Source organism: Lissotriton vulgaris, chromosome 9 (assembly GCF_964263255.1).
Source record: "Lissotriton vulgaris chromosome 9, aLisVul1.2, whole genome shotgun sequence".
NCBI classification, from domain to species: domain Eukaryota; kingdom Metazoa; phylum Chordata; class Amphibia; order Caudata; family Salamandridae; genus Lissotriton; species Lissotriton vulgaris.
Genome location: NC_141697.1, coordinates 884,447,324 through 884,459,600, shown reverse-complemented (window position 1 = coordinate 884,459,600; position 12,277 = coordinate 884,447,324). Strand labels below are relative to the sequence as shown.

The following is a 12,277-nucleotide window of genomic DNA, read 5'->3' as shown; positions in this document are numbered from 1 at the left end:
TAAGGAGGAGTTTTATGGGTGATGGAGTAGAGACACTATTTGAGGAATCGACATGCCCCCTCCAATAATCACATAGAATGTATGAAAACTTGCATGGGGATAAAATATGGAACGCCTATATTAAAAACATTTTTCATGCAACAAGTCTTAATTTCTGACCACTTTCAGTTTCGAAAGAGTGTAATTCTATGGAAAATTATGAGAGTAGGATATTTTTAAATGGTTTATGGAAGAAAAGTAACAGATTTAAAGTTTGGCTGTTTCAGGTATCTGAGAAGGCAGTGGATGGCAAGTCTTAAATATTTGTGGTTGATACACTCTATTTACTTTTGGGGGGTGTGTAAGGTATCAGATGGCAGAACATCAGCGGATCTTTCAGAGGAAACTTTTGATTGACATCCTGTGAGAGCCTGACCTCCAAAGGGTGGCCAGTCATTGTATGTTAAAACATTCTCCCAAATTAGGGTGGTGGTTCTGAATTACATTTTCCCTGTTGAGACCCCCAGGGAAAGGCTGGTGGTCATGAATCGGAAACAGGAGAAATGACTTGGTGGGGGGGGGGGGGACGACTATTTAAAGGGTCCTGCACAAAAACAATCATCCCTGCAATGCAAGCACCTTTGGACTATGGTGCAAGGGGGGCCTGTGCTGGTGCCACTACAGTCAATTGTGCACCAGCGCAGACAAAAGCACAGGGATGCGTTGTATTGCTGCAAATATGATGCATCCCTTCACTTTCCTAATGATGCAGCTCGGTGTTGCAAGATGGTTTGCAGAGCTGCGCTGCGTCATTTTCTAGCAAATATGCCCCTGGGTGTTTATTAAAAACCTCAAACCTTTGCTGTGGGGGTGCATGAAATATTTTTGGTCTCTTCAGTGGAGCCGTGGCATCTCCGGTAAGGGAACAGTTATCCCCACCTACTTGGCAAGGATCTCCATATATGGCAAGTCGATTTCTGCCAGGGGAGTGGAAGTCATAATCTCCACAGGCCTGGCATGCCAAGGGGACACCCGCCAAACTCTAAATCAGCGGTCTTATTCTCGGTTCCTAAGTTTCAGCTGATGAACATTTAAAAAATTGACTATTAAGAGACTATTGAGCTACATAAATCAAAATGGTGATTGCATTAAATCCCAAATATCGACAGGAGTGAATATTGTTGCAACAATATTGAGGGGCAAAATATTCATTGCGACTCGATATTCCCAGCCTACGCCAAAATGATGACTAATAATTCATCTAATCTTGAACAATAAGCATTAGGTAATTTGGAGTGCAGGATTGACTTTTCTGAGTAATGTGTAACTGATGTGCAACCGCATCTTCTCCAGAAAGCTACTTTCGGCCACTCCTCGAAAACAAAACTAACCACCCTGACTACTCTTTCTGAATATAGGGGCATATTAGCAAGGGGAAGTATCGCCGCTTTTTCGGTGAATTGTGCCGAGAAAGCGGCGATACTTCTAGAGCCCTATCCACAAGGGCATTTTAACGCCTAACTCAAGCCCACTTTGCATGTCGGCGACAGACATCGCTAATGACATGCAAAGTGGGCGTTCCCACGTCCAACCACATTTAAAATGTGGTTGGAGGTGGGAACACCCTATTACCAAGGCAGGCGTTGGGAGAGGCAGACCTGCGATAAACTCGTTTATCGCAGGTCTCCCAATGCCTGCTCTGACCAGGTGTTAGGGCATTGATAACATGGGGGTGTGGATCATAACGCTGATTCCACCCCCCCATATTATCAATGCACACATTAGCGCATGAAAACAACGTTTGTTTTCATGCGCTAATGTGCCATATCGCCGACTATCGCCGGATTTCATTTTGCCTACGTGATGCGCATTGATAATGGCGCGCTATCATGGTGAAAAAATCCGGCGATTGCAGGCGATATGGGAATGTGCGTTGTGCGTTTTCTAACGCACTTCTAGGTAATATGCCCCCTAATTCCAGCGGATGTCTTTCTGAGCACCCCTCCGAGGGCTTTCTCTCCCTCTCTCTGTTACTTAGTCGTTGTCTGTCTAAGCATAAGTGTGGTCCTTGTCTTTCTCTGCATCACCTCGGCTGCTTTCTTTGTCAGCATTACTCCTGCCATCTTCTGTCTATTGCTCTGGTAGTTCGTCTCGCTGTAACCTGCTCCTTGTCTTTCTTAAAAGTACTATAGGCGTTTTCACAGCTTTAGATTTGCCATATGGAATCCATCGTAGGTGAACAATACTTTGGTTTCTATTACATTTGTGCACATGTTTTTATTTATTGCACATTCTTAAACATTTGATTTGGCATATTTATATAAATATTTCTGTAATTCTACATAAATTTGATGCATGCTTCGCTGAAGCTAGTTTAGCAAATATGAAAAGTAGTTCCAATATTTTTCAGGACCTAGGCTAATTTGCAAGTTTGAAATGTACTGGTTTGCAAGTTACTTTTTTGTTGCATTTTACAAAATCTTATTTTCGTTTATGTAAGAAGCATTGGTTTCCGTTTCCGTTATTAACAGCTCTTGAGCCCACCCACTTGCAAGGAGAGAGCTTCTGACTTCTTTGGCAAATGTCATTTGCCCAAAACTGGCGAGCAGTACTTTTGGCATTTGAGGCATGGGAAGGAGGATATGGCATACAGTGCATTTGAAGGACACTGTACCTTGTTATTTTACTTCCTTCTTTTTAATTATCATTTATCTCTGACCTAGTTTCTCTCTTCCCATCTTCATTTCCCTGTTTCTCTCTCTCTTCTTTGGTTCCAGATCATGCCCTCTCGCCCTCTTTTTCTCTTTCTCCTTTCTCGCCATTTCTTTCTCAATATCTTATTTTGCTCTCTTTGTCCAGGGCCGGACTGGCCATAGCGGTCACCAGGCATTTTCTCGGTGGGCTGCTGCGGTGGGGGCTGGGTTTGGGTCGCTAGGGGAGCATTTTTGTTACCGGGGGCGGGCAATATCGACTCCCTGAAACAAAATCGTCCGAAACTGGCCTTAGTAAGCAGCTCGGCCGCACCCCCGCATCTTTCTTCCCCAGGGGGGCTGGCCGAGCAGCTTACCCGGGCCAGTTTCGGTTCCCAGTCTGGCCCTGTCTTTGTTCTTCTCACAACATTTTCTCTGTTTTCTCTTTCTCTACCTCACTTCTTCTCGCTTTGTGTTTTTCCATTGCCCCTTCTTTCAGACCCTTTGAGTCTTTCCAAGCCCACTCTGCAAACAAATTACTTGAGTAAAAGACCCCCATGAATGTCGATTCATCAAAATGACATGGATGGGGAACTGACATCACATGCCCTCTCTCCTCATCAATTTCCCAAAACTCCATATGTAGAGAAAGTGCCATCAAGCACCCATCCCCCCCCCCCCCCACTCCTTTGACTTCACATTGGCAGGACATGGTATGGAAATTATCAGCTGTTGCTTTCATGCCCCTGCAAAGGCAGTGCTAGAGGAACCAGAGATCATCATGGAATTAATCAATTGTTCCTCTTGTTATTTGCACAGCAGTCTCCTATTTGCTGCTGAGCGGTTAAAACTAGGAATGAAAACTAGAGAAAGTTAAAAACTTTTGAGAACCAGGTTACCTTTATTTTCCTGTAGCCATCTATATGACCCATGAGAGGACCGTAGCAACAGGAGTGCCAGGGTTACCAAAGGGCAAGCAAGGGGTTAGAACATCTCCACCAGCTACCCTTAATTCATTTCCATAAAGAGCCATCTGGAAAAAAGCAAGTTGAGCATTTTGGTCATTGGTCCTTGAGCGTGGAGCCACATCCAGCTACCCCTAAAGAGAGTAGAATAATGTGTCATGTAAAAGCGGTTTATTTGAATGGGTAACTGGTATTTTTTTTAATCTTCATAAAACTCCCCTTTTTCAGACAATCTTTTCCAGAGATGGGCAGTAGGGAATAGGGTTCTCCCAGAACCTATTTAGTTTGTTTAAACGTATCTGAACTCTCACATTTACAACTGGTGTTGGTGACTTTTCAGAAGGGAACTTACAACAGGTCGTTGTAGATCCTTAGCAGAGATTGTGAAATAGCTCTCAAGTGGTTCCATTGTATTGTATTGTGTTGCAGCATTTATATAGTGCTTATCACCTCTAATTGGGGTGCTGAAGCGCTTGCTTACATGAGTAGCATGCTATTCTGTAAGGTGTGATGTTGTCTTTGTTTTGATCCTATTTATAAATTGTTTCTATTTTGTATATGATGACTGCAGAGGTGTGATAATCGTGTTTGGGAAGCAGCATATAGCAGTGTATTTGATGACAAAGTGTGAGAGACAGATGCACAGTTTTATGGTTTTCATTATCCCGGTAGCTTTGAAAAGCTCTGCAGGTCCCTTTATGGTACTTCATATGATGATATAGTCTGCTTAGCTAGTTATTGCACTAGTCTGTCCAATGTGAGATTTTGTGTATCTGTGTTGTCCTTAGCTGGCATGGCTAGAGGGAGAAGAATTGGAGAGATATATTGGGATTGGCATTTTTATTGTCATCCTATATCTGAGTGTCTTTGTGAGATGTAAAGAAGCGGTCAGATTTTATAGATATTTGGGAACTGCAGTGGGGGACTATATTAGAGTCCTTCAAATTGTCCAGTAATGGGTGATAGATGTAATCAGTTATTCAATTAAACTTCATTTTGGTGATGCCTGTCTTCTTTGGCAGTTCAATGCTTGTGATAGACATCCCTTATGACACATAAGACGTATGTGAATTTTGGAGGTATAGGTTACAATTTGTTGCTGACTGCTGCGCATTGTGGTTTTATAATTATTGTGGGCCATAACTGTTATATATGGAAGTACATAATATGTAATAATTTCATGGTAAATCATCGGTCAACCATTTTTAGCTTACCTGCATATTAAAAGCAGTTTTCTGGTTGAGTTGTTTGCAGTTTGTGGTTTGCAAACTGAGGATTGTGCTTGAGGATGCAACTGTTTTCTGGGCTCTGTTGCCAGGATACGGATACAGGAGGTGCAGTTATCGAGGAAATAGCCGTGTTTTTAAGGGTCTTTGTAAGTGTATATGCTCTGGGGTGATTATAATGCTGGCTGGTAGTCATTTCTAGATCATGGCATTTGTACTGAGAAAGCAGTGCCTCCTATTGGATGTTTTATGCTAAACTGGTATGATGATGAGTTGTACAAATTTAGAGCACAGTGTTCTGTTTAGTTTGTATTGCTTGAATTTCACTTGTAGGTATAGTGGCCCTTTCCATTGGGAGGCTTTATGGACAATGCCTTTCTAACTTAAAGTAGCAATGCAGTGATTGCATAATTTGTGTTGTGCGTTCTTTTGGGTAAAGGCGGAGAAGAAGCCCTGCAACAGCATTTTGGATGAGTTGAATTTTGCATATAATGAAAGCGGATGTGCCAAGGTACAGGCATACTCAAGCTTAGAGCTTATAAGCATGAAGACAACTTGCAGTTTATATTGATGTGCAAGGTATTAGAAGATACAATCTAGTGTTTACATTATGTAATAGGGAGTCTTTGTGGTGTTATTAGCAGACAGTATCAAGGATAGGTCTCTTTTCATGGTTACTTCTTGGTTTCTAACTTCTCTTGATGTTCTTGGAGGGACTTCAAGGGGCATATTTACAAGCACCTATCTCCAGCACAACGTCACTTTTTTTTAACATAGTGGTGGCTATTGGTGCCTAGCCTTATTTACAAGGCAGCGTAAAGCCACTTAACGTGGCTTAATGCTGCCTTGTAAATAAGGAACCCTTTCACGCTATACTTAGCATGAAAGTGGAGGGCAATGGGTGTTGCGGTATGCTGTCCACTGCAACGCCCATTGATTTTGATGCTGCCCCATAAAGGGTGGCATTAAGCAGCACACATAGAAGTTACAAAACACCATTTAAAGATTGTTTATATACAGGAAGAGACACCTCCAAGCACATAAGCTATCTTCCCCTGCAACACAGACACCCTTGCACTATGGTGTAATGGTGCCTGTGTTTGGCACTATGGGTCTAAATTTAGCGCCAGCGAAGGGTGAAACACTGGGCTGCACCATATTGTTGTAAATATGGTGCTGTCCTGTGTTTCAGAAGTGGCGGAGTGCAGCATTAAGTTAAGAAGACTAACACCGCACTCCGTCACTTCCATTGTAAATATGCTACTTAGGCCATATGATGGTGGGCTGGTAGTTTTGCCATTGACTGCAAGTCATAATCTCTCTCTTTGCAGTATTGAGCTTTTAGATGGTTATTCATCACCCATGTATTTATGGAGTGAAGGCAGACACTGAGTTGTAAATAGAAGAGTTCGTCAGGGTTATCCATATTTGAAATAATGTGGGTGTCATTTCCATAGTTGTAACAGACAAGGCTATAACATGTAACTAGATTTGGTAAGGGGCTTTGTAGATATTGAGTAATAGAGAGGACATTATGAACCCCTTAAGAACACCACTGGGTTGTGTGTGAGGAGGCGTTGTAAAAGGGAGTAGGTAGACTACACATTGTCTGTAAGATAGGTAGCAATCATTTCTTTTTTCAAAAAAATAGAGTTCGAAATTGTGAAGTCTTTGCAGTAGCTTATGGTGGTGGACAGTGTAAAATGCAGCTGATAAATCCATAAGTTAGCAGGCAGCACCTCCTTTTTTCCCAATGTGAGCTTTATATCTTCCCAGATGGATTTGATGGCAGATTCTGTGGCTCTGCTTGGTCTGAAACTGGACTATTGGGATGATAATAAGCCACAATGTCAGTTAAAGTGGGAAGGTTGAGTAAACACTGCTTTCTTTAAACAGTTCCTACGACTGGTCTATTTGATATGAGCATGTCATTTGCTGGGCCAGATGGGCCAGTCTTTCTTTATGAGGAGGGGTCTGATGTAGGAGATTTTGAGCTCAGGTTGGAATGAACCTAGAGCCAGAGATTTGTTGAGGAGGCATCTGGCCACCTCCCCGTTACAGGGTGAACAAAGGCCATCTTTAAAGATATTTGGCAGTGCTGGGTCTGATGTTGGTCCTGATGATCTGACTACAATGTTAATACTGAGGAAATCTTTTTGTGACAGGGTATTGAAGGTATGCATTCATGGATGGTTATTGGTGTCTCTCTCTGTGGGGCTTAGGTTATGTGTTCTTGTGTAGTCCACATCCTCCTTCAGGTAAATTTCAATCTTTGTCATTATTAGGTCAATTCATTTGAAGTTTGTTACAGAAGTCTTGTGATCATGGTGTTTCTATGTTTAGGCACTCTGGATTATGGAATTCTGTTAGAATTTTATTGAGTTCTTTAGAATGGCAGTCTGCTTTAGTTTTCCGTGTGGAGAAGTAGTGTCTTTTTGTTGTTCTGAGGGCTTTTTTGTAGGCTCCTTGAAAGTGCTGTAGTGTGCTTTTGTCTGTGTCATCTCCTGATTTTCTTCACTTTCGTTATAGTATGTTGAATTATGCTCTCATTCTTTTGACGCTGTCATTAGCCCAAGGGGTGTTCTTTTGAGGCCCATAAAAGGCAACACTCTTAATCTGCTGCCTAGGCTCGACATACTGAGCCCTAGGATTAAAAAGCCCTAGTGATCAGATGACCTTAGGCCAATGGAAATCCTAGCCCTAACCAGTATGAACCCTAGCTCTAGACTCTAGATCCAATGGGAGCCCTGGCCACGGGAACCAATCACAGCCTTAGCACTATCAACCATTCAAAACCCACGTCCTAAACCCTAGATTCAATAAAACCCCTATCCCTGGGAGCAACTCAGAACCATATCCCTATCACCCAATCAGAACTCAAACCCTAAGCCCTAGGTACAGTAGAAGCCCTAATCCTGGGAGCCAATCAGAATCCTAGTACTATCACCTAACCAGAACCCCAGCCCTAAGCCCTAGTTCGTAACCCTAGCCCAAAGCCCTAGGTCCAATAGAAACTATAAATATATCTGCTGGCAAAAAGTCACTAAAATGAGTCCGGTGCAAAATATTTAATATGGAAGCGAAGTTTCCATAGTTCCCGATTATCGTCCATCACATTGTTCATGTAATACTACTTTTTTCCACCCAAGCAAACATCTTTGTATTTTGCACACCCCTACTCATGGCCCAGAGTCAGTTGACATCTCTGTTATGGGTCTGCCACATATTCTTCAGTAAGTCTTCATAGACACACCTGTAGCTTTTGCTTCAGTACTGGATAACATCTCTTGATCAAGGGATGCACGTAGAGATTAGAGTGAGAGAAGCTGGGATAATTTCCAAGATGGCTTCTTAGTTAATTTTGGAGGATGTCAGAACTCTCTGATTGACTGACTCGGGGTAAGGTACCAGAATATTAGGTTTTAAATGTTAATATACAAAAATATTGTGACCAGAATATTGACTAGGAGAATATTGCGAAGGCTAGTGTATATACACAAATATTGGTTTACTATGCTTAACTCCACATATATGTACCATGACTATATATATCTTCAAGGTACATAGATGTGAACTTCAGAACAGTAGATATATAGTTACTGAAATATACTACTGCCATGTTTATTTGCCAATACTTTGGATATGATATTTGTGTGTGATGATATTTTTGCATTTGATATTGTGACAGGCAAGCGTCTGTGGTGAAACTAAATGGGTTTAAAACGGAAAACAAAGCTATGCTTCACAAAAACGACAATAAGACATTGTAATTAAAAACATGTAAATAAAGACACCTAAGAACTGCAGAAAATGATATTATAAAATACAAATGAGCCCATAGTTGCATTCCACATTTCCACCAAAGACCACTCCCTCCAAACAATGTCAATAATTTTCACATGCACTTTTTCTTCTTTAAGATTTGTCTTGCACACCTAAGGAAGAAATACACATTTTACATTTCTTAGAGTTCCTGGTATAAACACACTGAAGAGCCAGTTAAAGATAGAGTTTCAGTGTTGTTACATCTGCCCTTTGTGCTTAAAATTGCCTGATGATTTCATTGGATGACTACCACATAGAATTCCATGTGCCCCTTGGAGGAGTTTTTAAAAGCAAGAATATTAGGCTTTTTAATACGTTTTTTCATTGATACTGGCAGCAAAATAGGTGTTGCCAAAATATCCAGAGGGGATCCAAGCCAAAGGTAAATTAGCAACAGATTGGTCTAAGAAACAGTTGTTCCCCAAGCCTTCTCTTAAAACTTAAACCCTGCTCTCTGAACACAAATAATCAGAAACTCCTGTCTGCTGATTGGAAAGTTGGATTGTCTGTAATCTGCATACACTGTATCTAAAATGGTGAATATTTGCATAGACATCACTTCTCCTGAGGAATGGACTATCTTGGGAAACGTGGGACTGGTGCAGTGCGCAGCAGTGGCCCTCAACGAAGGAGATCTTAGGGATTAGGTTTGTGATGGAGGCTTTTGTGGAGGCTATGTTAGAGGGGATGGAAGACAAGATGTCAGTGCATGTTACTTCATTCAAACGTGATTAAGTCCCCTCTCTGCCCCAGGGTTATGCATAAGAGTGCCTGTGAGCGAGAGGGGAAAGCACCATAGCCCAAATAGATTGTCCTGAGGACCGGGTTTAAGAGTTACATATGGAGGAAGACCCTGAATTGTAACATGTGGCTGAACTCTTGACACCTTGGGCCAAGGGTGTCTCAATGGCTGATCGTCTTGCCACTGATGGGTCATGCAATGGACTGGTAGAGGCAGCTCTACTCAGGTCAGCTCCAACAGGGGTCATTATTCTCAATGGAGGTTGGTACCACAATAATATATGAACCATCCAAGCTTGCTTTTCATCTGTGAAGGAAGGAGGAGGAGGACAAAGAGTTGGCCTGTTGAGAAAATGTCAAAGACCTTCTTCTTGTGGAACCATGTCCCATGGAAGGGGCCTAAAGAGTGCTTTTGAGACTGGCGAAGACTGCAGCAACATGCCAGTTTCAATGATTGATCAAAGCTGGGGTGATCATTGAATGCTTAACTTTGGCTTGACCCGTTGTGGGTAAAAGTAAGTTTGGTGTTGATGGATCCTTGGCTTAGCCCTACCTCTGTGACTGACTCACCAATGACAATGGACAGACTCACTGTGTTTGGAGAGATCCATAAGGTTTGCCCTGCAATTCTGATCTTTGAGCTTAGACCTAGCAATGATCTGCCAACATGGAGCTGATGCTCTACAAGTTATGGTTTCAAGTCATCACACACGAGGGTGAAGGATTAAATAGATGTCAGACGTAAGCTGACTCACTGGACTGCGTCCTTCCCAAGGCAGGCACTTGAGTCAGAGGGGTCATGTCCTTCTTTCGACCATCGCTGGTGGACTTGCGCCTGGCCTGCACACCCCTCATTGCTGTCCTGATTTTACGCCAGCCCAGGTGGTTGAGCTCCGCCAGGTTGAGAAGCACGCAAACGCCACTGACAGCAAACATAAAGACAAGGAAGACTGTCTTTTCAGTCGGCCGGGACACATAGCACTCCACCTCCTTGACACAAGGGTAGCGGTCACATTCGAAGATGGCAGGGACATTGAAGCCATAAAGGAAGTATTGTCCAGCCAGGAAGCCAATTTCCAAAGCGTTCCTGAAGACCACCTGTATGATGTAGAAGCGAGAGATGCCCTCCTGCCGCTTTACCTTGGCGCTCTTCATGGTTCTTACTGGAGTGCTGGGGATCTCCTTTACCTCCAGGCAGTCTGGCTCCTCCTTGGAAGAGGCATCTGGATTTTGGACAAGGATGCCATTGACGTTCTTTATCTTTCTGCCCTCGCGGGTGCAGTCTTTCTCCAGCAACGGATACAGGAAGGAGTATCGGCGATCTCGCTGCTTGGCCGACTGGTGGACAGAGTACGTGATGAAGCACAGGCTGGGTGTGCAAACCAGGATGATCTGGAAAACCCAGTAGCGGATGTGAGAGATAGGAAAGGCTTTATCATAGCAGGCCTGGTTGCAGCCTGGCTGTAACGTATTGCACATGAACATAGTCTGCTCGTCCTCGTACACAGTCTCGCCCACGATGGCCACAATGAGTATTCGGAAGATCACCACCACTGTCAGCAGGATCCTGCCACAGACAAAAAGAACATATGTGTTAGGGGATATAGAATTATACAGTAGTTACAAAAGTATTTGATACACGTTCAATGTTTTAAATCTTTTATTAACTTTTATTGTCAAGATTTTTTGGGAATAATATATTTTTAAAACACAATTTTTGTGATGCCTCCTAAAGGGTTGGACAAGTTATATACGGTGGAGAGAGCAGTTTCAATTCCCATGTAAATTATGTTTATTTTCTACTATTTTTGAGGTGTTGTAGTTCCGTGTGTTGTATTGTGCTAACATACTACTTTCAAGCCACTTCAGGGCACCTTGAGAACCTGATGAGATAGAAAGAAGGGGGGGACATGAGTAAAAATATGGAGAGCAAGAAAACAGGTGAGGGAAGAAAGCAAGATGTATGCAGGGAATATCAGGTGAAACAAGCATTTGCAAAGTCAATAGGTTTCACCTTTGTGAGATCCTTTGGCTTTGTCAATGTTTTTTTAGACCATGTCTTCAAGTAAAGAAAAAAATGGTATGACGCAGTCAAAGCTGGCCGCGTCAGAGCTCTTTTTTTCTTTACTTTAAGCCATGTTGCACAGCAGTCCAGTTGCAGCAAAAATTGGAGGAAGGGGAAGCTCACTGAATCTCCCGTGTCCATGTGTAATGTAAATGGTGCTCGTGTAAAGCAAGCACTCCAATACCTTTGGTCCAAGTTTCAACTACATAAACAACCAAAAGCACAACACAAAAGCAGACACAATCTTACAGAAGCAACAGAGGTGCGGGGGAGAAGGGTGGGAGCAGTAACAACCTGCAGTGGAGGGAAACAACATGAGGGAGCAGAAACACAAGGGACAGTGTAAGAAAGCGGGGGAATATATGCAACATGAAAGCTGGGCAGGAGATGGACTGTGGCCAGGCACTAATTGAGGGTGCATGTCCAACAGTAAAAAGAAAGCACCTCCAGTAGTGCATGGCCAGTGGAAGGAAGCTGGCTACAGACAGGAATATGTAGTAGTTCCGTGCTTCATGGTAGGGACCAACACAGAAAGTGCCTGGAGGAAGCAGCAGGAGGTGCTGACCAATCGAAAGCAAGGAACTGAGAGTGAGGTGGAAGCCAACCAATGGTAACTAATGGGCGGACTCTAGCCCATTTTTTTATATTTTTGTTTTGTTGACAAAACCTTTCCCTGACAGCGCATGCACACTGTGCAGCAAAACCTAAAAAAGACGGGTAGACGATGGAAGAGGGGAGGGGGACAGCTGAAGCAGATCGGGGAGAGACTCTGTAGACCGGGTGAAG

At 42.9% G+C, this 12,277-nt stretch overlaps 1 protein-coding gene across 1 annotated transcript in view; it reads right to left on the bottom strand.

Annotated features, from left to right (window-relative positions):
- Nucleotides 1-4,149: 4,149 nt before the first annotated feature.
- The window catches only part of LOC147692429 (gap junction delta-2 protein-like), a 244,235-nt gene continuing 236,107 nt past the window's right edge, over nt 4,150-12,277 (bottom strand). The window contains exon 2 of the mRNA XM_086938634.1: nt 4,150-10,993. Within this exon, the coding sequence (XP_086794760.1) occupies nt 10,162-10,993 (832 nt within the window). The 3' untranslated portion in view covers nt 4,150-10,161. The remainder of the gene's footprint in view (nt 10,994-12,277) is intronic.